This window comes from Chrysemys picta, chromosome 7 (assembly GCF_011386835.1).
Source record: "Chrysemys picta bellii isolate R12L10 chromosome 7, ASM1138683v2, whole genome shotgun sequence".
NCBI classification, from domain to species: domain Eukaryota; kingdom Metazoa; phylum Chordata; order Testudines; family Emydidae; genus Chrysemys; species Chrysemys picta.
Window position 1 is genome coordinate 50,997,199 of NC_088797.1, and position 25,751 is coordinate 51,022,949.

General features: G+C 44.0%; 1 protein-coding gene across 6 annotated transcripts in view; it reads right to left on the reverse strand.

Annotated features, from left to right (window-relative positions):
- Window positions 1-25,751, reverse strand: part of RBM6 (RNA binding motif protein 6) — a 150,052-nt gene that overhangs the window by 83,957 nt on the left and 40,344 nt on the right. For all 6 annotated transcript variants that reach the window (XR_010589143.1, XM_065551412.1, XM_005289342.5 and 3 more), the window contains exon 6: window positions 3,005-3,078. Coding sequence is in view for 5 of the 6 variants with exons in the window: in XM_065551412.1 (XP_065407484.1) it covers window positions 3,005-3,078 (74 nt within the window). In the remaining variant the exon portion in view is untranslated. The remainder of the gene's footprint in view (window positions 1-3,004; window positions 3,079-25,751) is intronic.

Consider the following 25,751-nt stretch of genomic DNA (forward strand, 5'->3'; position numbering starts at 1 on the left):
TCCTGCCTCTATGAAAGACATCACTCTTAGCCCAGGAGATAGCTGTTGGGTAGTGGGGCTGTGGCACTCTGGGGGGAACAGCATGGAGAAGTTATTAGTTCTTGGTCTTTCTATATTATTTGATCTGACTGGGGTAACCAAAAGGTTTAGTTATTAGTATATTGTTAAAAGATTGTCCAGGGCACCCAAGCCACTGCATAAGCACTCTTATTAGAGTTTGTACAAATTCAGATACTTTCTCAGCCTGGTGATGTGACATTTTCTCCCTAACAACTCAGTCCTGGGCCCCACCCAGGAAGAGATTAAAATGGTGCGAGTCCTGTCTTGTGGGGACGGAGCGATGACATTCCCCCATCCACCCATCATACAAATGAGCTCAATTTGGACTCAGAGCTGAAAGGCTAGTTACCAGCCTCACAGCAGGTATTGTTGATTAAAAAAACGTTTAGTATTTTGTCCTAAATTAGAGGCCATTTTCCCTAATTCTGTCAAGCACCACATACTGGTCACCCATGAGTGCGGGGGAGGGGGAGGAGAAGAGCGGGGGGGTTGCTAGCTGATCCAAGTCTCACCAAAGTCAGTGGAAGCCTTCCCACTGATTTCAGTTGGGTTTCGATCAGGCTCATGCTGAGGAACACAACTTGCCACACATTAACCACTAACAACTGTTGCAATGAACAGGACACGGTCACAATTGGGAGGTCCTGACAGAACTGGCCTAAGAACAGACCTTGCAACGTTCCCATCGAGATGATCACACCTTCTAGACATTCTCCACACTTAACACAGCCCCATGCTGCCAGCAGGATGATCAGAAGACATCACTACATGCGGGGCCTGGAGGTGCCTCCACCAGGATGCATGTGGCAGGATGGATAGACTACCCAGGTGACTGCTGGCGCCCTATCATGGCTGGGATGAAACATGCAAGTGTGTGTCTGGGGCATAGGAATTTTCTCTCTATGCTGCCAGCACTGCAGAGTGCAAGCAAGTGTTGGAGAGGAAGGGAAGGATAGGTATGTCATTCCAAGGGGCAGCCTGCGCATGTCCCCAGCTGGACCCTCTCAGATGTGTGTAGGGTAACTTGCCCGGATTCCTACATGCACCCTACGTGGGGTAGGAACACTCCCTGGATAACTACAGGTGCCCCATCGCAAAGTGAGGGATGGAAACCTTACCTGTCCTTACCTCTCCTATTTGAACAAAAACAGACACCTGCTCCAGTGCCTGTAGATGTCCCAACAGGAGAGTGGGAAGAGCATTCTACCCAGATGGGGAGGAGCTTCCTCAGGTGCCCAGGGCTGTCCCATCAAGGGGACACTGGCTATCGCAGATAAGATGAGCTGAGGCGAGGTGAGTGCATACAGTGGGGGTTTAGTTACTATGCTGTTCACACCAAGTTATGTACAGGTTTTCCTGTTTTACATGGAAACAATCATGGTGGCAGTGAAAGCATGGGTGGCAACACAGAAGGGAAATCAGATTTTAGCCTCACCCACTGTGACAGCATCCCATTAAAATGGTACAAATTCCGGAGCTTCCCTGAAGGCATCCTTTTTTGCCAGGTGACCTCATCGGGGACACCAGCAGTACTGGGATTACGTCAGCCTGCACACATTCCCATTGGTATTAAAAATCAGAAGCAATGGGAGCATTTCTACAACATTTAGCACCAAGTTTTTAGAACAGGAATGTGCTCAGACTTTGCACTGCTATTGTAACTGTAGATGTACGTACACACGTGCCACATCTAACAGGTGGGCTGTATGCACATTCATGGTAGCTGCACATCCATACAATTCTAAAATTGTGACTCAGTTTTTAAGTTGTATGGCTCTCCTTTGGCTGGGGAAGCTAGACTTTAAGCAAGGTAGCCAATGGTATTCCAAAGTATGAATGGGGTTAGATAACTATGGCAATTCTTGCTCATATGCAAAATTGAAAAGGAGGTGGGAAGTCATTCTCCCCCGACCAGGAGCTAATTGAGAGGGATCTAGTAGAGGAGTGTTCTAGGGCAGCACTGAACGGCGATTAGGTAGTTGTCTCTCAGGTGATCGGTCAGTTCCCTGCAATTTCCAGGGAATGGGTGATAATGGTAGATTTCAGTTCTTCTTGTCTTCTGGGATTTACAGCCTTTGGAGGGTCAGATACTTGCATGGTGCCCAACAGCAACAGGTTTCAAACAATCAGATCTGAATTACTGCTACAGTTGGGAGCTTATTCAGTGTGAGAAAGGCTGAGCATTTCTTTTAAATTTAGAGTTCAGAAACATCTCGGGTGACCAGACGTCCTGATATTATTGGGACCACCCCAATATTATGCGCTTTGTCTTATATAGGCGACTATACCCCACCCCTCTCACCTCTGAAAAAAGTGTCCCGATTTTTCACACTTGCTATTTGGTCACCCTAGAAACGTTCAGATTTACCAGGTGCAACTGAGCATAGGCCAGACCTTGCATATGCAACACCAACTTGCCAAAGGACAACATGAATACAAGAGGGGAGACATATGAGGAATCCTCCCAACCCAGATGAGTCACATGGAAAAGTAGCAGGCAAGTAGCATTTGAGCTGCATATCCAAGGCCTCGCCCATAGCGACGCGTGTTTGTGTCTAACTCGAACCCTGTGTACAGGGGACAGATACAATTACTGTGCACAGACAGGGCAGTGAGGAGTTTCACACTAGCAGAGCTCTTTCCAACTGTGAGTACAAACCCACAAAGGCAACAACCTGTACCGGGAATCTTTTTCATCTCCAAGCCTTTAAATCTAGCCAATCTGCAGGTGTGCTCAAGTTGAAACAGCAGAACATTCAGAGCCTTTCACAGAGGCATTACATAGCCTTTTGTAAGTTTCTAGGAACACTAGCATTTGAGCAGCAGTGTTGTGTAAAAACAAGAGCCGATCTTCTTTTGAACCATTTCAAAAATCACTGACTCTCCACCCACCCCCAGCAAAACAATAGTCTTCTAGCAGCATTCGACCGAAGTGTAAAGCAACCTGATTGGCTTCCATGCATCCGATGGCCTCTTCCAAGAGTGAAAACTCCACGCAGACATAGCCATAGTCGTAACCTGGGGACAGCATTTAAATACAGACGGGAGTCGTGTTAGTGCCTTGTAATACAGAAGAGCCACATTTAAACACCCAATTTCCCCTTCCCTCAATCACAAACCCTCCTACCACCACCCCAACGTCTCTGCAAAATAAAACACAGAAAATCAGTGGCTGACACTCGGATGCTGTTTAGGTCCGTGAAGTTGAGCTCAAGTTTTGGTTAGACATAAAGATGCTCTAAGAAACTCCCATTTCCCCTTCTGAAACTAGACAAGTGTGAGACCCACTCCTTAAAACAGGTAATAGTGTGAGCAACGTGCATTTTTAAAGAAGAAAGACACAATAACACTAAACCAGGTTTATAATAACTAGGAGGTGCTGGCTGCTCTGAAACAAACATTTATTAATCCACAACAATAACTTTAGCGCAAACCTGGCCAGCATGTACTCTATTTTTTTGGAGTGACTAGTATTGTAATCCTCAGGATGCCTCCAGGAGAGAGCTAAAGTGCATCCTTGGACTACATTAACTTTTGCTCTTTAACAACTGCTTTTTGAGTCTCAAAGTCCTTTGCATTATGAGCAAAGGCACAGAAGCAGGCCTGTAAATTCCAACCTTTTCTCACTTTGGCTTTTAAACTAAGCCAGTGCATTTCCTAGGCGTGTTTTATACATTTAACAAAGGGGGGGGGGCGGGATTCAAAGTAAAAACACATCTTCATAGCACAAGATATATAAAGTGCCATGATTCCTTTTCTCTTTTATGAAAAACCCCTTTCTCTGGTGTGGGGGATTTTATTTTGTAGTCCAACTATCTGAGCAGAAATGCAGATGTCTCATAAGAAAGGGTAGGTTAATGTCACTTGGTGCAGAATTAAGGCAATTTCTATTCCGTTTCACCCATCCCTCTCCCCAAGCAGTTCTTTCTGATGGATACCCTTGACCTGAAAGAAGTGCTTTGATCCCCTCTTCCTGCCACACCATGTGGTCGAGTGATCAGTAGGTTCGTGGAGAAAGCCCCTCTTTAGGCACCGCCTTGGTTGAGTGCTCCAGTTCCCACCCTCCCAAGGGCATCCTGCAGTGACTTTACCTCTAAACCAGCTACGATTCAAAAGGTCTCATTAAAACCATGAGTGATTAAGAGAACATGCTAAACTAAAACAAAGGAAATGAACTGCATGACACATATAGTCTGAAATTCTGCAAGAGCTAATGCACATCTGCACCATTCATTTCAGTACAGTTCCTTACCCCCATGTCTCAAGTGTTTACCCACTCCTCAGCTGCCCCCGTCCTTTTCTGGCCTGTGGTAGGGCAGTGTGTCAGAGACCCAGTATCTGGCATGAAGGGCTTCAGATCATCCTCTTCCTTTGTCACCCTGTCCTCCCCCAGTTACACCTTTCAGATTATTTGGATTCATTACATTCCTTGCAAAGGTATTTATGGCTGTGTCCCTTTTCCTGGGAGATGCCCGTCTCTTAGAAAATGTCCGGAGTGCGTTAGCCAAATCCATTCAGAATTATATTTGCTGCACTGGACGTTTGGGGTTCCTGTATTTCTTGTATCATGTTTGCAACATCAAAAGTTCCCTTGAAGTTGAAGCCACACAGTATAGTGGTCTCCTGACCCAACTTCGCATCTTACTACCCAAATTTCACACACACACACTCTCTGCACCTTGTTCTAGCCCAGCAATGCCGGGTTTGCATGTTAATTGTCCTAAGTATCAACCTGAATCCAGCTCCCTTTCTGCCTTGTATGTGAGCTTCAAAGAATAGGGCCTCGTACAGTAATAAAATTCTCTTCCAAATCTCAGTTCTATTCTGTCAGTAATTAATATTTACTAGAGATTACCATGATCCATCATACTGTACAAATGCAATTCAGATAAAAATTGCAGCTTCGGATTTAACTCGGTGAATGAAATCTAGGCTGACACAGCACGACAGCAGAATGGAACCAGTCTCATGCACAATATATAGCAAGCACCTGGAATTGCAGACATAAGATCAGGCACTAGAAGAGACACCTGAGGTGAGAGGAGGAACAGAAAACAAATTAAGCCAGATGTTCCTGGAGCATCAATTCTGTTCTGCAGTGCCTCAGTCGCATCAGGGCACCTTGCAGGGGAAAAAGCAAGTTCTTTGCTCCTAAGAGGAGGCAGGGCTCTGAAAAGGAGAGTCACTAAGAAGGAGTATTGCTGCCCCTCACTGGGAAACTACTTTGCATTCAGAGCAGACTCTGGTTTAATTGTTCACTGCATGGCGCTGTGGCTCACGTGATACATTTTTTTATTGTGTTCAAATCCAGAGCTCCACAATCACACACCCCTCTTTCAAAAAGGGCTGCAAGAATGACATTTGCAAGCACTTAACCAAGTCCTGATTCAGCCCGTTGGAGAGTATTTTAGAGAGTTGCTGTAATCAGAGAGCCAAGATCAGAATGCCGGATGTCTAATCTGTACATGTACATAAAGTAGAGTGTGTCTACTGACAGGGAACAAAATTGCACTACATTTACCTCATGTTTTTGCCTCCCTATTGGCCCAATCCTGATTCAAATCCCCATGAAGTTAATGGGTGCTGCAGGTGCTCAGCACCTCTCCGGCTTTGGCCCCACATAACAGATCTGATAGACCTGGGGAAGGATGTCACAAACAGAAGCCTATGCCAGTGATAATGTAAAGAACTCCCAACATTTGGAAGAATGCATTGTGCAGAGACAAGAGCCATTTCAAACACACTAAATGGAGAAACTTAAAGAGGTAGATTGTATTCTCAAGAGCAAAGGAAAGTGGGAAACATACAAGTATGCAGTAAAGCGGGACACGGAGGAGGGAAAACTCAGCAACTCTGGCAGAATTTTCATTCACCTGCTGTTAGCTCTCCCTCCATCTTGCATCCTTGCAGTAAGAAAAAAAAATAACGGGGAACTGAAAACAGTATGGTGCAGCCCTAGGATGTCCATGCTGTGCCCAGAGAAAGCTCCAGACCAGATGTTCAGTCTGGGACAGGCCACGAGAACTGAAATCATGTCAGAGGCATCCTCTACAAGTCACCCATGTGCAGAATGTACTAAATTAGTCACAAAAAGAGAACAGAGCAGGAGTGCGATGTTTCAGACCGCTAACAAAGATCAGCAGGGAAAGGGCTGAGATTTCTATCTCCGCTCCGCCCCCAATATGATAGGCATGCTCAGTGTTATGAACTATGCAGAACAGCATTAGCTCCTGACTAAGGAGACTGCCCCTGGCCAAAAGCACAATAAAATCAAATGCAGGAGCATCCTTTCAGACAAAGCCAGGAAGAAAGGGTGCAGTGTGTTCCAGTCAATTTGCATAAATAGCTATAAGCTAGAAACTCAGGCTGACAGAGATGCAACAAAGCTATGGGATTCCTTCTACGTCCCCTAGAAAAGCACCAATCAATTAGATCTGGTGATCACCAAACTCTACACATTAACTGTAGTACCCAGAGCACCAAACTCAAAGTGAAAACCAAAGACTTGGGGAGTGGAGACATTTTTTGAAGTGCTAAAATCAAAGATGGCCAATAAAAGTGGAACAGCAGCACAGTCACAGCAGACCCATACCATGGTGTGTTTGAATGTGAAAAAATTATGTTTACAACCAATAGTTTGTGTTAAAATCACATGAAAAAATCCGAAGTCATCTTGACTTGATCGTTCACCCATGGATTAGAACGAGGGGGAGGAGGAAACATTGCAAAGACTATCTTAGGCCTAGTCAGAAGGGAAGAAGTTCTAGGCTGCTATCACGGTAGCCCCTAATGGTTCATTTAAATATGAAGCAGCTTTTCGGAATGCCTGGCTTTTCTCTCTGCTGAAGGATTCTTACCAGCACAGAGGCAGCGCAGGGCCTGGGGAGAGGGGTCAACCAACCTGCCCCTCCTGGGAACTCAAAGTTGGTGCCTCTGCAGGCGAGAGATTCAGCCCAGCACCCTTCTCTCATGAGAGGATTAGGGCCCAGGCAGGAGTGATCCTTACTAGGAAGGACAGGCATGTAGCCTGAATGAAGCTACACTACTAAAGTTTCCAGGCACTCACTTTTACCACCAATCTAGAACCCTATGGAATGAAAGAGCCCCAATAAGAGTGGTGGTGGGAGCAAGCCAGTGAACGAATCCATGCGTCAGGAGTTTGGGATCAGGGAGTCGTGAGTAGGGCATAGTCTCCTCCAATCCCAAAGGAAACCCCAATCACCTAGAAATCTTAATTCAAACTTTTAAATACACTTCAGAAAAACATGTCCACTAAAGTGTTGATAAAAGGTTAGGGAAAGTTTGACACTAACTTCCAAGTGACAAAAGCTTCTCCTGAATTTGTAATGGTCATTTAGCAAGAAAACTGATTGCACAGACATTTAAAGCATGCCATTTAATTTTTTAAATCAGCAAATTTTACTAAGTATACAGATATATACCAGAAAGTACTATTAACTTTAGCCATTGAAATAACTCATTAACATTGTAAAAGTACTACTTAACCTTCATACAGACCACTGAATCCATTCCACCTTCTAGACTTACAGACAGGAGATGTTCTGCTCTCAAACATAAGATGAAACCATTCCACATCTGCAATGCTAGAAATAAATATCTAATATAGTGCACAAGATTGAGCTCTAATACTTTAATCTTCCATTGGCTTATTGGATATTATGGATGAGTTCTTGGTTTAGCAGTATTTTGGTACCTCTCTTTGTATACTCCTTTTTATATCTTTGGGTCCACAGAATTCAGTAAAACTTATTAAGCAAATATTTCTTAAAGTAATATCTGTTTAAGAGTGACACATGAAAACTTCCAGTGCCTATTTGGCATATCACTAACTATAGTGTTAAAGACACAATCCTCTAATTTGGTCATAATTTAGATTTATGATCTTTATGAAATTTAAGATTAATAATTTTCTTTTAATTTCAACCAAACTGTTTCAAAACTCAAATATTTGGAGAACCTGAAAGCGAAATGGACTATAATGAGAGTGAAACTGAATTAGTTGATTCTCAGTGTCAAAACTAAAATAGACAAAATAAGCCAGGGTATGTTGTGTTTTAGGCTTTAATAACCCAAGATGTTATCTGGAATGTAGGTAAGGAAATTCATCTCAAATACATCTTAAATTGAGTCTCCCCTTTAACCATCTCAGATTATTTCCTATATGAGATTGATGACATTTGCAAAGGAAAATTCATGTTACTTTGAACTTTAAATCCACTATAAAGAACATCGTAACAAGACAGGAGCGAAAGGAGATTTTTTTTTTTTTTTTTGGAATTTTTAGAATAAACCCTGTTCGTTTCAATGATTAGAAAACTGCCTTGATTAACATTGGCACAAAGACTTAAAAAGAGTGTAAATTAGTTGTGGCTTCTAACTAGAGAAGTAACAAGTGGCTTTTTTGATGGCCACTTTCTGAGCACATTCTGAATTTTACCAAAACCTGCTTCATTTTCAAAAGAAACATGGTCAAGTATGACGAACTACCAAAATGCGACATTGGCCTCCTCCCTCAGCAGCCTTATTTCCAAAGTTGAACTAAAGACCTTCCAAAGTGAGACTGCCAATAGCCTCAGGACATGTCCAGTCTAGAAGAAATAGCCAGGTTTTAATGTGTTAGCTAACACATTTTAACTAGCAAATTAAACCCCATTTTACAGCTAGCGTAGACTGGAAAAGTAGTGGTTTTAAATGAGTTAACATTGATCACAACGTTATCAATTCTAGGCACTAAGTCGTATTTAACATCACGTACATTTTTCAAAAGCATCTAAATCCCATTGTCCATTTATGCCAGAAGGAAGACACTGGATGTGGTTTAACATTATTCTTAAATGTCTGGGAGTAGCTCGCAGATAAAAGTGTACAGTGCAGGTAATTCCAGAATTATTTCAATATACACTCTGGAGGCTTCCATCGGCCCTCCACCTTACCAATCCTGATTCCCAGCCAACCTGCTGCTGGGACCTCACCATCCCCACCCTCGAATGAGGGTTAAGGGGGGGAGTGGGGCTATAAAGAAGGGAGAGTTGATTCCCTGCCGTACCAGTCATAGGAGCCCTGAACCCCCGTTTCTGCTCCTTTAAAGAATACCTCCTTTAAATGCTTTACCAATCCATGTATCTGGTCACTGTATCCCTTCCCTACAGAGTACTTGCACTGGACATCCGCCCACATTTAAAATATGGGTTACAACATCATAGCCTATTTCCTTTTCATGTTCGCTCCAACAAAGCCCCCCCAAACCTGCTGTGGGGAAGGCAAAAAACCCTCCACTTCACCTTGACCAATCTCAAGTTGAGGGGAAAATTCCTTCCCAGCCCCCTGAAAAAAAGCAACTAGGGCAATGCCCACAGCAGATGCTGACAATACCCATTTTTTCGCCACTAGCATAGGTGGGTGCTCCTCTGCTTGGTCCAGGTAAAAGAGGACTTTTACAGCACTGGCATGCACCTATACAATCTCCCTTCTGCTGGTCCCTGGTAGAGAAGGGGGATGGGTCAAGTCCCCACACTAACCTGGTCTGCAGCAGAAAGTCACTCCCTGGCTCTCTAGCCCGTGAAGGGAGCACACCTTTTCCAATAAGCCAGACCATGGCCCTCACCACTTACTGTGTGGCAAGGTTATTCTCAAACTATGCCAGAAGGAGGACAGGAGACACTGGATGTGGTTTAATTAAGCCTCAATTTTATTCATAAACATCTGGGAGTAGCTAGCAGAAAAAAGTGTACAGTGCAGATAATTCCATAATCATTTCAATATATACTTGGGGGGCTTTCGTCAGCCCTCCTCCTTATCCACCCTCGTCCCCAGCCAAACCACTGCTAGGACTTCACTATCCTGCCCCCCCCCCTCGAATGAAGGGTAGGGGGGCTACACAGGAAGGGGGTTCGCTCCCTGCCGTACCAGTCATAGGAGCCCCACACTTCCGTTTCCACTCCTTTAAAGAATATCTCCTTAAAATCCTTTACCAATCCATTTTATCTGATCACTATATCCCTTTCCTACAGAGTACCTGCACTGGACATCTGCCACAAGGAGACATCAGCAATTAGCTTGGCTGCCTTCCCCGAATACCTAGCCAGGTTCCCAGACATCTTCTAATGCCCTCTTTAATATCAGCCAAAAATAGGTCAGCTCCCAAATCTGACAGGTGGACCCCATCCTCCTTGAATAATTCTGGTGCCCTGTATGCTATGGCCGAATGCGAAATTACCGACCCTCCTATGCCAGTCATGAATTTGGCCACCTCCCTATTCACATATCTCCTAGCCTTGTCGACCCGGGGGGGCTTCAAAGCTCCGTCCCACACCCTGCGTTGCAGCATGTCCGACCACACAATTTTTACTCCTGGGAAAAGTTCAAGGATCTGCCCCAAGTCCCTCTTAGCTCTGATCATTAAGTCTACCCCTTTACACGTTCCCAAATCATTTTCCCCAAGGTGAACCACAATTATATCTGGAGCCTGCCCATGGGCCCCCAAAGTGTGGAGAAGGGGCATCAGTTGGTTCCATAACATGCCCCTCCTTCCATGCCAGCTCAGGACTGCCTCATCACTGAGGCCCAGCTGTGGACCTCCAGCCAAACTGGAAGCCTGCCTATGCGCCCAGTCAACAATACTGTGCCCGCAGATCCACACCACCGTCTGCCTGGCCCGTCTGCCAGCATCTGGAAGAGAACACAATGGAAAATTAACACTGATTCCCACATGGGGTTTCATGTACGTTCTGTACACTTCAGAATGCCAATGCCCAAATGCCTGAATTGCCCTATTCCCAAACCCAGCCGGGCCACTGCTGATGCTGCCCCAATCCTGAATGAGCGGGAACTAAATTCATGTGCTGGGAGCCCCAATCCCACATGTCCAGGTAAAAGAGGGCTTTTCCTGCACCGTCATGGACCTATTAGTCCTCCTCTCTCTTCCAGTTCCGCTCTCCCTCCCCGCCCCCCATGCTGACCTGGCCTGCAGCAGAAAGTCACTCTAGCCCTTAGAGGGGCACACATCTTTTCCAACAAGCCAGCCAACAGCCCTCACCGCTTAATCTGTAGTGAGGTCACTTTCAACACTAATTTAGGCACTTATAAGCCAACACCCCATTGACTGTGAATGGGACTTAAGTTTTCTTTTCAAAACTGACTCTGATACCTTGGCGCCTAGGTGCTTTCAAAAATTTCTACCCATTACTTAGTCTTAAAACACAGACTTTTTTGTTATAATCTAAACATCCTCTAAAACACTCCTTTGGAAATGACAAAAACAAACTTAAAAACCACTCCAGAAATCTGGATTTCTAACATAGGACACACTGTCAGCATAAGTCATGCAATGCAGAAACTCAGATTCTCAGCCAGTCTGTTAGTTTTGGTTGCACCTTCTAAAGACTTTCCTTGCCCCAGACACTGCCAATGAATAAGACGCAGCACGCAACCAGATGGTTAAAGCTTAGGTCACAACTTTATTAGCTAAGAAACAGCAACATAGAGGAAGTAAGAAACAGTGCTCCCAGCCCAAACCAGACAGTAGCTAATGATCCAGCCAGGCTCTCAAATGCTGATCATCCAGGCATCCCATACACTGAAGGGGAGGCGAGGGATTCAGCCCAGCTGCCAACATCCCCAACCATCCTCACCTTGTGTGAGGATTCAGGGTCCAGATGAGGAATGCCTCCATCTGTACATGACATGGCAACCAGAACCCCCGCCCTGCTTAGCATAGCAGTCATAGGAGCCCTGTCCAGGTACGGGATCCACAAATCGGCCCCTGCAACAGTAATTATCCTGCATTGGACACCTGCCAAAAGTTGCAACAGTAACAGAAAAAATATTAAGTCAACCCCCACTCCCACTCCTGGGTCATGCTTCTATGGTGCTATGAACAGGGCGGAACACCCCTCACTGCACCTGCCAATTTGCAGTATAGGAATTTTATACCCCAATGGATTATCAGCTATGCCCAGTACACATCAGGAGTTCAATGTAACAAGGGACAATCAGATCATCTAGTCTGACTCCCCGAATCTATCTCACAGGCAATTAATTTTACCCAGTTACACCTGCATTGAGCCCAATAATTTATGTTGGCTACAGCATGTCTTCCAGAAAGGTATCCGGTCTGGATGTGAAGAATCAAGAGATGGAGAATCCATCACTTCCTTGGTAGTCTGTTCAAATGGTTAATCAGTGACTGTTAAACTATCCCCTACTTCTAATTGGAATTTGTCAGGCTTCAACTTCCAGCCACCGGGTCTCGTTCTGCCAGATTAAAGAGTCCTTTAGTGCCTGTCAGTCTCTCTCCACAAAGGTGCTCATACACTGAATCAAATAATCTCTCGATCGTCTTTTTGATAAGCTTTCAGTCTCTCACTGCGAGGCATTTTTGCCACCACTTGAATCATACCGGTTGCTCTCTCCTGCACCCTCTCCAATTTTCTAACCATCTTTTTGAAACGTGGACACCAGAACTGGACACAGTATCCTGTATCGGTCTTATCAATGCCATACATGAGGTAAAAATCACCTCTCTGTTCCCACTCACTACTCCCACTTATACATTCCAGGATCACATCAGCTCTTTCTGCCAGAGCATCGCACTGGGAGCTCATGTTCAGTTACATGTCTGCTATGACCCCTAAACCCTTTCCAGAGTCCCTGTTTTCCAGGCTACAGTCCCCTGTTCTGTAGAGATGGCCTGCATTCCTCAATCCAGATGTCTAAGCTTGCATTTGGCTGTAGTAAAGACGACATCGCACACAAATGTATGGTTAAAGCACAGGCCACAACTTTATTAACTACTAAACATCAGTGTCAGAGGGGTTAAGAAACAGCACCCCTCACTAAACCTCCAGCACTAACAGTCCAGTGCAGCTCCCAATTATTGCTTTCCACAACACTCTCATCCCTGTACTCGGGTTTGGGATCTGGAAAGCAGCCTGTTACCAGCCACCTGCTGCAGGGCACGTCAGTAATTAGCATGGATTTTCCACAGAGTGGAAAGAAAATGCCCAATCCACCCTTTAAGGTCTGCCAGAAATATGTCTAAGCCCTCGGCAGACAGCTCCACACCATCTTCCCTGTATATGTTAGGGCCCACATAGCAAATCTCCCAATGGGTGATCATTGAGCTCCCCATTTCCCGAAGGAACTTTGCTACCTCCCTATTCACACCCTTCCTGGCACACCCAATCCCAGTGGGTTTGGTGGCTCCTGGCCAAATCTGCTTCTGGAGCATCTCGGACCACACCAGCTTAACCTGCGGGAAAAGCTCAGCAATGAGAAGCATGTCCCTTTTTATCTTGAGTACTAAGTTAACATCAGTGGCTGTCACTAGGTCATTTTCACCGAGATGCACCATAAGAACCTGCGGTGGGCAAGAGTGAGTTGCCAAAGAACACAGGAGCGGCATTAGCTGGTCCAACACCATGCCTTCCCTGCCATGCCAGAACAAATGAATGGCTTTGTGTCCAAAGCCCAACTGGGAACCATCTCGACGGCTGGCGGCCCGCTTTTGGACCCAATGAATAACACTGCAGCCAATTATCCAAACGTTAGGCCGAGATGCTCCATCATTCCTTCCTGCAAGCATAACAAAAATACCAGAATATTTAACAGGACAACAGTTCTATCCTTCCCATCCTGAGGGCAGCATCCCCCAACTGAGGGCGGAGGTTGCAGTCTGACTGCCAACGGCCTATAGACTGAATCGCCGACGCATTGTAACCTAATGCGGCTGCAGAAGCAGCTGCCCCTCTTCCAAAAGAATGGGAATCACAGGCACCTAGTTTTCAGCCCAGAAATATAATCCCCATTTTAGCACCAAAGGGAAATGGAATCTGGTCAAATACTTCACATCTCCATGAATAAACTAACGGCTCCCACGGGGTAGCTGGAAAGCCTGGAATACACACAAGGAAAGCAAATCCTTTCATCATCACATTCCTTTAGCAAAGTCTGGGATCCTCTGCCAGCCCCATCAATTTGAAGTCAGCATCACAGATCCCAGGCCTTAATGGAGGTCATTCCAGACCAGACACATAACTGAACAATCATTAGCAGACACTGCTATGCTCTCACTTACCCAAAGCCACAAAAAAGGCAGCCATGAATAACACGTTGAAAAAAAAAGCCTTGCAATGGCTAGCACATGCCCTTGGGAAGGCCTGAACCAGGTCAAACAGAATCTGAATCATGTGACACCTGGGATCTTCAATTGCAACCAACCTTTAAGATACCTCTGAACCACAAATCCCCTGGCAATAAATCAGGGAATCCTGCAAACACCACAAGATCGCCTCTTGTGATGAGCTGTGCAAGAGTAAGGGGGATGTTAGGAACAGACTTCATAGGCAGTCACCTAATTTTAGGGGCAGCTCCTGCCTGATTTTTCCATCAGTCAGACAGGGGAAGTGGAATGTCTGCCCCTTTAAGGATATCGTGAATATTACCAGGAGCTGCCACACTAGGGAGACTGGATCAACCCAGCTGCCCCTTCCACAATAGCCAGGCAGGGAAGTGGGGGTATCTGTTCCATTCATTGTATCCTCGCACACTCTTGGGGTGGCAGAGCAGCTGCTGCCCTGGGCGACCATGCCAGTGCTGTTGAGTCAGCTCGACTCCCATCTCCACACCAGCTGGGACATCTCTTGAGGGTCAGGAGGAGGGTAGTTTGCTTCCTAAGAGCCAAGCTCCCTCTCCTCCAATCTGTGGAAGAGGCAAGCCTACAACGGACCAACAGCTTTGTGACACGTACTTGCTGAAGCTCTGGTATGGGTAACACACAAAAACAGACCCCGACAACTCCTAAAACTCAAACTTTGTTAAACCCACTTTGTACACCCCAAATATCTTTGGAGCTATAGATTTTTCTACCAATCCAAGAGCAGATTACGCAAGGACTGTGATACCTTGACCCGGTCTCAGCTGCCTGAGGCATGTTGTCACAAAGTCCATGCAGATGAAGATGGAATTCCCCAGTTACACTCATCCTGAATAGGATTGGAAACCACCTGTTGCTCTTGTCCCCTAAATCTGAGGAGAAAGGGATGTCAAACCTTCCCTGCTGTTATTCCAGACCTCAAGGCCACAATCCACAAGGAAGGCCCCACTAAGGCATCTTGGGATCAGAGATCTAAATCAGAGACTGTCCAGGAAGTCAAGCGGCACCTCCTTCACCAGAGCGACAGGCCCAGCTACGCCCCCATTCTATGCTGCATCCTTCCCTCTTGGGCATCTTCAACAAGGCACCAAATGAAATGGCAGCCAATGGCACCTCTGCACAGCCCATGAACTGGCCAATCACAGCTCTGGGGGATAAACAGGCAGGGGGAATAGGCCACACCACACTGATTTAGCAAAAGGAATCCATAATAAAACATATCACCACATTTTAGAGCCAACTCTCCCACTAGATTTCGGAAGACAAGAGCACTCAACATTGCTTCCAGCTCATTTTACTCCTCACCTCATGCAACTGTATTTAATGAGTTGGATAAGCAAAATTCAATAACCACATCAACAAACTGATTATTCATGTTATCTGTAATCTACCAAGAACATTTAAGTGCTTAGGTCTATCAAATAGTTAAATGACAAAAGCTAAACAAATTAAGACAAATATACCTGTCACCTTAATGTCCCCCAAGCGCTTCGGCTCTGCATCACATATTGGTCTCACTCAGACCTCAGCAATACTTAATTACGAAAGGGGGAACTTTGAATGAAGTAGCACCCCTCATTTCAAGTTTATTTTAAATTTACACATTAGACCCCGGAGATTAATGCAGCTCTTCATAGTCATATGCTTATAGCCCAAAAATATATCTTCATAAGCGACTACAGCTGTATGGTTAAGATTTTCAAGGGAGTCTAAGGAATTTGGGCATCATTTGGCATTTTTGAAAATATCCAGCAATAAAGCTGGACTGAAATACTTTTAACCAATAGTAATACAGAGTAACAGCAGGAGCAGAACAAGTACATAGACAAGCAAAGACATTTTCATTATTTGAGCCACAAGGCTTTGTAAATTCTAAATCTGCAACTCTGTCTACACACAAAGTTGCATCAATTTAACTACAGATTTCAAGCCAATTTAATTAAACTGGTGGACGTGTGTGTATGGCCACTCACTGCACCTGTAATTTGCAGATGCTAGCTAAACCAATAGAAGACAAGTTTCAACTGCTATAGGTGTCCACACAAGGGTTTGTACCACCTTAACTCGATTTTAAATACATTTAATTTAAACCTTTATGTGTAGGCAAACCCTGGGGTTAACTCCTGTAGCAAGGTCAACTCTTGCTGGGGAAACAGAGAATCCTGAACTTGCTCCTTACCACGTAGTAAAATAGGAATTCTAACATTCAACTCTTTGGTTTCAAAGCATATTTGTAAGTTATATATTCTGTTAATAGTTAGGGATCTTAAAGTGTGGATTTGGGGGCAAGTTAGACACATTTAACTTCACCTGTATCCTAATATAACTTTTCAGTTAAAAAAAATTTCTGGCCAATACACTGAACTAAAAAATAAAAGTGTTAATTAAAAACTTCCTCTTATTCTGCTGTCATCTAGATACTAGTATGAGAACATTTATAGCAGGCTATAATTTCAACAATTCTACACCAATATTTACACAGTGAGCAGATTCTTCTGAGAACACAGATCTGTCATATTAGCATCACCTGTGCAAACAGTCGGTGGTTTGAGGCATTTGGGAATGGACAAACTTGAACCAACAATACTAATGTAGCCTGTGCCTGGGAATGAAGAGGCTGGTAAGGTAGAGAGAAGATCAGAACAAAACACACTGAGGGTATCTGGGAGAAAAAAATGAGTTTTTAGAAGAAGCCTTCAGTAAATCCTAATTTTAGATTACCTTTGATATAGCAACACTTCACATAGATATTTGTACTGATGCAGAGAAACCTCCCAGACCAATGAACCACCATAAAAAGCAATTTTAACTTTTTTCTCCCCCACCCAAAAAACCCCCAACAACTTTTATAAGTGTTGCATTAGACTTCATGAACAGAAGTTCAGACAGGATCAACTCCTGCTGTGATGAGGTCTGCATGAATATGCAAAACACCAATGTTACTGGAAGAGATGCACAAGAGTACGCATTTAAGACTGTAACTGGCAGCATTGCCTGAGCCACTAAGCTCACTGACAATATAACTGAGGAAATAAATTCTGAGCTCCTAATCTTTGCTAAAATATAATACACTCTGTGTAAATAAATGTCTACACAAATTAATTTTTTCCCATCCTCTATGTTAAAGTTTTCTTCCCACAGAGGGTTCAGGTGATGTGATTATACATTAAAGGGGACTTGATAAGCTAAACCAAAAATCAAACATTTGGCACATAATCCTAACCACCAGGATAAAGTTCTGAATTTAAGACCTACCTGGCCCCTAGCCCTTGCAGGTCCTGAAGTCCAATCCCACTGCAGATAATCAGCTTCTAACACTAACGCACAATGACCTTGCATTTACAGCGTGGCAACCCCATACCAACTCATCCCAGATGAACATGAAGCTTATTTATGTGGTACATGGGACACCCTTTTCTAAACACAATATTGCAAAGCTTATAAATTTTATTTTTAAATAGTAAAATTAACTGGTTAAAAAAAATTAAAACCATTAAAATATTGTGAAACATATCAAACCATCTTTTACCCAAATCACGCCAATTCTAACAGGGAATCACTAGTACAGCGCATGCTGAATGTCAGCAGCTGATGATTCGTGGTGGGACTGGAATTCAGAATATACAGGAAAGAAGTTCTTAGCATTTGATGTATTCTGGGTTTATATGAATTTCCCTGCTAAACCTGTGTGCTACATAAGTCATATGTAAATAAGACAGACTTCTTTAAAGCCATGAAGAGTTGGATGGAAGGGCAGGGGGCAGAAGAGATTGTTTCCTGGTATTGGATGACAGATTATAACAGAAACCTTGTCCAAAAACTGAGATGTTGCTCCCCAGTTCCCTCCATACACCCCCTTTACTCCCCTCCCATTCCTTTATCTTTCTGTTCCTTTGCCTTCTTTTCTGTTCTCCCCTTATTTTGAAGGAAAGGAAGGTCAATAAAATATAAAAAAGTAAATAAACCAGGTCCTATTCCCCACCACTGTAGACTGAGAATACAAAACCACAAACTCTTGGCAAGGTAAAAATCTACCACTTTATTAATGATAAAATAAGTTACTGCCCCCTCTGTACTGAAAGGGTAGCACCACACACACTCAAAATACAACAAACAACAATGCTGCACCAACAGAAAGGCACTGATGCCAAAAGAGATACCAAAAACTTTTAGAAATATGAAGGCAAACATAATATATCATACAGATTAAAACAATTTTATCCTTAAACTACAGCCAGTGCATCCTTTGAGAGGTGGCATACAGAAATGACCAAGTCCAAAGAGGCATGAGGGGTTGACCCCTCTCGCCCCTTCACTGGAGAAGCCCCAACCCCCTCCATCATCCCTCAGCCTAGAGGGACTAAAACAGTCAAAGCTGCTAAGTACCCTAAAAGGGACAACACTTCTTGCTGTGAAGGGTCACAGCCTAAAGACTTGATCTCATGGGAGGAGGGAAAAAACCACAATATTGAAAGGTTGTACGTTGCAGCTTTATTAAGGACAAAATCTTACAACAGTATATATACAGAATATCCCAGATTCTAATAAAGAGCAGGGACCATCAATAAAAAAATCCATAAGAGGGTTGGAAGCTGCTTATGAGGCAAAGTGGGGGTAGAACAGGAGCCCTGAATTAAAATGCTACTAAACACTTTATCATCTCATACTTATCAAACGATCTGTGATGGGGATTTTTACTAAATCATGTAGGAAAGCAACTAATTCAATAAGAAATGTTAATGCAGGCAGAGTGCTGACTCATTAAGGGACTAGGAAGTTTCAGATTTTGTGCTGGGGAGGTGAAAGGGCTGAGCACAGCTGTATTCCAAAAAAGTGTCCAAAAAGCCGTGACAGTGTTTTATGGACAGCCTTGCCTGCTGCTGCATTTCAGGGTTGTTGTATAAATCGTTCTCTATAGCAGGGCTAATCAGTTAGTCAAGTACTTCTGCACAGAGTCTAGCAACAATCCATTGCCTACCTCCCAGACACCTCCCTGGGTGAGGATAAGGTGCCAGGGAATGCCTTCTACTGGGAAGAGGCAGACCACTGTAGCCCTAAAACTGCAGCAGACTTGTCAAAAGCCAATTGTCCATCCAGCTGGAAGGACCAACAAGAGCCAGTGTCGCTGTTCAGCAAGGACCAGCACTTTGGTCCTGGGCACTCTAGCTGGCTACAAACAAGATTCAATTGCTTCTCGTAGGCTGGCATTGAAAATACCTTCCCCGATCTCTGACAGGTGAACACCATCTGGGCTGAACAGCTCCGGGGAAGAATACATAATCTGGTCATGCCTTAAAACTGAGATCCCAAACATGCTGCAAAATTTGGAGAGTTCCTTAATAATCATCTTCCTGGACTTCTCTACAACTCCTGGGGGTTTGTCTAACACTGGCCATGTCCTAGGCAGTAGAGTGGACCACACAATCTTGGTCTTGGGAAACATTGAACACAACGTTGTAAGGTCATTTTTCATGCTCTTGATTAAGCCCAGCCTTGATTGGTGAGCCAAGTCATTTTCCCCCAAGTGTATAATTATCACATCAGGCAAAACGCCCCTCTGCACGACAGATTGTATTAGAGACAACAACTCATCCCACAGCATGTCCTTCGTACCCAACCACGATACACGAGCCCTGATGGGGTCTATCCCTAATCGTGCTCCATATGGATGGCACCAACCCCTCTTCCACAGTGAGGTCACCACTGTGTGGCCACAAATCCACACTTCCAGAGGATTAGCCTGAGGGGGTCGAGTCACTCCTGAAAGGAAACAACAAAAGGCTTCAGTTTAGTATGATCCTGCCCCCCACCTCCTCCCAAACAATCCCCACTGCCCAGACCATCAGCTTGCCTTGCAATGCTATATGGGGTATGTGAGCTTGCAAACACGGGTATTGTGGGGCTAGCAGTGTCAGAGTGGTGGTACTTGCAGCCTTCGAGAGGTGGTGGGACAGGAAGGTGCAGCAATGCCTTGTGCAATTTCACCAGCACCGGCAGGCTGTGATGATGCAAGGCAGCAGTCTAAGGAGGCTGCCATGTCCCTCCAGCTACATTCATGGCTGCTGTGAGGGATCTGGGATTAGGTTATATTGGAAAAAAGTATGCCAAGTGAAGGGACAATGAAGCCCTCAGGACATAACAAGCAAGAGCTCTACTTTAATGAAGAGAGGGACCACTCTCCCTTAGAATGCTCCCTGGATGAGGAAAATGGAGAGCTTATGCCCCAAAATGTGGGATGCTCAGCCCAAGAGAGAAATATATAAAATCCCCACTAACAAGGCATTAACTACTAGGCCTACCATGAGCTTTTACCAAGTGAATAACTTTACATAGTGAACAATTTTAAATTTTAACAGACATCTACTGAAATATTTCTGACGCTAACCATCCACTGCTCTGATATACGGGATAGACTGCACCAGGAAGAATCCCCTTTTTAGTTTGCCTGTGGAGCCTACGAATTGAAACGTAAATGGGATGCCAATGTGGCAGAGCTTAGCCAGAATGAGTGAGCAGTTAAATTCCTGGGTCAAGTACCAGGAAGAACTGCGTTAAACAACTGGTGTGGAATGGAGCCAAGGACAGGGCGGCAGTGCACTGCACTGTCCACCTGCTAGGCCATTTCTGCAGGGCTATGGAGATCAAACACAAATTGGTGTGCTTGATTCCAGGGAAGGAAAGCGGCTACATTAATATCATTCCCTTGCTGACTGGACTACAGAGCAGTACTCAAGGGACGCCAACAAGGGAAAGAGCTGCAGTGATCACTAAAAATGAGACAAAAGGGTTAAAGAGGGAAAGGATTCAGTGCCTATGAAAAAAGGTAATGGGAAATGGTCTTTGGTGCTGATGGCACTCGCCAAAACCCAAAATTATTCCAAAAATATTAACATAAAATAGAACAGCTGCTATTAACAAGCAGTTTCTAAAAGAGGTCATGCACATTGTAAGGTAATACCATTAATTCCCTACACAGCACTATTGTTATTGGCCAATACAAATTTCCTATCCTCCACAATCGGACACTTGCACTCAACTGGTCCCTCCTCCTCCTACTGGCAGGGATGACACCTCTCTAGTCTCCCCCCTGCTCTGAAGACTAAGATCATGCCCCTGGTATCCTGGCACAAGTGCACCCTCCGTCCCCCCCCAGCTCTGGTGCTCAGTCCTTACATGACACCCTTGTCCAGTTCTTGCATCACACATACACAGGGCCCCTTAGCATCACAGGTCTGTCACAGCAGTGCCTGTCCTCAGATACTTTTCTGGGATGCTCCCTATCTCTAATACAAATCTAGTCAGCCCCCTCCCTGCACCCAAGCCAGCCCTGTATTACTACCCAATTAAAGAGGTATTCCCAGCTCTCACTATACAACGCCCTCAGGAACTTCCCTTCAATTCTTCTCTCAAAAGAAACATTTACAGGCTCTCCTTGATTAAAAAAAAAGGGCGGGGGGTTCACTCAAGTCTCCCTGCTTCCCAACATTTCTACGCAGAAATCATTTAAAATGTGCTTAAATAGGCTCCTGTAGATCTCACTTCTTCTACCAACACTACCTCCACCCTGGCTCACCTGATCCCTCCAGCTCCGCTTCACGGGATTCCTCTCTGGGCGCTCCGTTCTCCACCTCGGCCAATGTGTCCATCCTCCGCAAGGGTCTCCCAGCCCGGGAAGAACTCCTCTTGGCTCCCCAGATGCGCTCGTAGAGTAAGCTGGCACATCCTCACAGGTCTACCAGCAACCTCTCCTTGGGGCTCATTTCCCCTAATCAGCTTCCCCAACCGTCGGTACCAACCCTAGCACGAATCTCAGTTGAAAAATAGACCCTTCCATGCTCTTTCCACTGCAGAGAGTTTCCAGAGGAACAATTCACTTGAACAGAAGGCTGAGGATGGTGGAGTATAGCCAACCTCATGCTCTCATTCATAACTTTGGGTTGTCTTTGTATTTGGCAAATACTGGTGCAGTGTTTCTTAAAGTAACATGACTCATAACAGGCAGCCAAAGGCCCTTTAAAATAAAGACAGCTCCTCACCCTCTGGTGGGCAGGGCATACATACAGTGATCCTGAATGTTCTGTGCACAATGGTCACACAAGATCATTTCTCAGTCTTTTTGTTTTATGTTTAAACCCTACCTAGAAAAGTAGAAATAAAGATTGAAGAAAAAAGTTTGGAGGAGCTACATCTGGGTTTTAAAGTACAAGCAGGTTTAAAAGAAGTGAAGAGTTGTACTCATGTGAGATCCCTTGAAGAGCTTCAAACTTTTCTGGCAGTGGTAGTATCATGCCAAATTTACAGAAAGTATCATGGGAAGAAGCAAAGCACATGACAAAACTGGTCCAGTGGCATTTCACACATGATTAAAAGCTCCACCGCACACAACACACAAGGTTAAGTGTCCTTGAAAACCTTGACCCCTGCTGGACTACTGGAGATCAAGTTACTCTGAATGGAGAAAAGGGAGCTATTAGTCAATAATTACATAACCACTTCTCATGAGGCTATTCATAAGCAAATCACTAGTATCTACCAAAAAGATAGCTCAGCTTCCACTCTGACTGGGAATACATACTTCCCATCAGAATAAGAAGGGGATTACAGAGCAAAATGGCTCGTAACTCTTAAGGAAACACTATAGACATCATTCTCAAGACATTAATTGAGCTGGCAAGACTGATACCCTCCAAAAAGATACAGCCAGAGGAAGAGCCAACAATCTAAACTATTAATGTACTTATTTTTGATAACACTATCACACACAATTATGGTAGGGGGATACAAAAAAAAATGTCTGAACAAATTTTCTTGGTACCTCTAACACATAGGTACACGCATTAGTCCAAAAGTTAGAGGTCCACCTTAACCACGTAAACACATGGAAGCTCTGAGTTAACATTCCATAAGGTAATAAGGCAGAACATATTTGGTCTGAATATTAGATGTCTAGCACGTATCTGTGAATGTCCTGGGTGTTTGGGTTAAAGTCAGGTGAACTCATAATATAGTAGTTAAGCTAGTTCTCGATTAGTTTCTCTACTTTTTTTAAATCCAGGTAATTGTTTTACTGTTTATATGCCTCTTAGGCCAAACTGTCTAAAGGGTAGATAGCTCATATGCACATCAAAATCATGTACCATTGTGTCAGAAACAGTGTTCCATGCTCAGCAAGTCCAGAGATGAAAATGTTTTTCCCTTAATGCACATGCATCATTTTTAAAAATGCATCTTTATAAGCCTGAATAAATTAATCAAGCTACTAATCTCAGAGAAAGACTAACTACTGTAAAAACATTTTGCCAACTAGTCTTGAAAAAAGTCACACAGCAAGGCTCACCATGACAAAACACGATTAGGGCCCTATCAAATTCACGGCCATGAAAAATGCGTCCCGGACCATGAAATCTGGTCTTTTGTGTGCTTTTATCCTATACTATACAGATTTCACGGGGGAGACCAGTGTTTCTTAAACTGGTCTTGACCCAAAAGGGAGTTGCGGGGGGTCACAGTATTGCCACCCTTACTTCTGTACTGCCTTCAAGAACTGGGCAGCTAGAGAGCAGCGGCTGTTGGCTGGGCACCCAGCTCTGAAGACAACGCCTCGCCAGCAGCAGTGCAGAAATAAGGGTGGCAATACCATACCATTGCACCCTTACTTCTGCACTGCTGCGTTCAGAGCTGGATGGCTGAAGAGTGGCAGCTGCTGACTGAGGGCCCAGCTCTGCAGGCAGCAGCCCAGAAGTAAAGGTAGCAGTACCACAACCCCCCAGCAATAACCTTGCAAAGCCCACACACATACACACACAAACCCTTCCTTTTCAGGTCAGGACCCTTACAATTACAACACCATGACATTTCAGATTTAAATAGCTGAAATCATGAAAATTATGATTTTTGAAATTCTATGTCCATTAAATTGACCAAAATGGACTGTGAATTTGGTAGGGCCCTACATATGATAAAAAGAGCTTAACTGTCATTAAACTGATCTGAACACTAATTATGGGACATTTATTCCACACTGAGCATTATTAGCTATTGGCACTTCCTTTCCCCAATATCTGCAGTCCTCTTCTCTCCAAGACACATTGCCAACATGAAGTGCACAATTAGACTCATGAATAACGTTAAAATAATATATAGTTCTTGCTGTTTTGACACACAAGTTGCACTCATAGAAAAATGTATTACCCATGCATAGATGGACTTAGCACTAGCTCTTTTGAACTATACTGTCTTTTTTCACCAAAATAATCAATATAGCTGGTGTGCATAGGTGTATTACCTAGCACCTTCCATAATGAAATTTGCAGCATGATGTTGCCTTTGATTGCATGTATATTTAAGCATACACACGGTTACTGCAGTCGTTGAGTCCCAATCATGATTGGGCCCCTATTTCCAAACAGACTTAACTTTTCAGAAAAACTAAACTTTGAGCTCAATTTTTCAGTTTCTCAGCTCACTTTCTTTAAATTGGGTTTACGTAAGCTTTCACCTTTTTAGTTACCTGATCAAGTAAAGATGTTTTCCACATTTTTAGAAAGTTATTTTGTTGTCACACATATACACAAAGGAAAGTTACTGATGTGATAAGTTACATAACTTCTGAGATTCCTGACTAGTATTAAAATTCTCAGACACGTTGCAATAACAGATTTTGTTTTGCATTGAATCTCAAATCTTTGGATTGTCAAAACAATGCATCTGGCTAAAGTATGGTTATGTGGACCATGAATAGTTCTGCACTACTGCAGACAAGTCAATAGGAAGCAGGGCCACTGACCAATCAAATTAGAACAAATTAGCGCACAGAACATAAGCTACTTTTTTAAAATGTCAACCATTTCCCTCACCAAAAAAGTATTACTACTATTTTACAACAACAGAAATACATTTCTTGCTAAGCTGATGACGACATGAGAACTGAAACAGAACATTTTGTTTACCGTGTATAATGGAAATTTGCACCTCTTGCCTTAAAGTATAACCATCTGTGGGCATTAAGGCCTCAGCATGCAGCTTCAGACATTACCTCCCACATCTGGACACCTTTGGAAACTAGCTCTCTACCAAAAGCCTAACTATACATTCAAATTGATTGGAGTTGCAAGACTTGTGAAGAGAAGTCCAGGTTGGAATTTATTTTTTTACTGAAAAGAAACGACATACCCCTGAGAAAGAGTATCAGACAGAATCATGTCTGTATGTGTACAAACAGAGTGTTGTAGCTGTGTTGATCCAAGACATGAGAGAGATAAGATGGGTGAGGTAAGAAAACATATTACCCCACCCAGCTTGTCTCTGTGTACAAATATACTGATCGATAATTGTGGTGTTGCACTGTATTCATTACATAAGCTTGATGATAGCCACACTGTGTTATACTCAAGGAGGATGGAAGGGAGCAGAGCATATCCTCTGTGAATCCTGCTTGTTAGGCAAAAGCAGGTGACATCACTATGGGACATTCTTTTGTTCAAGGGACGTGGAAAGGTGGAGATCACTCCTTTGACAG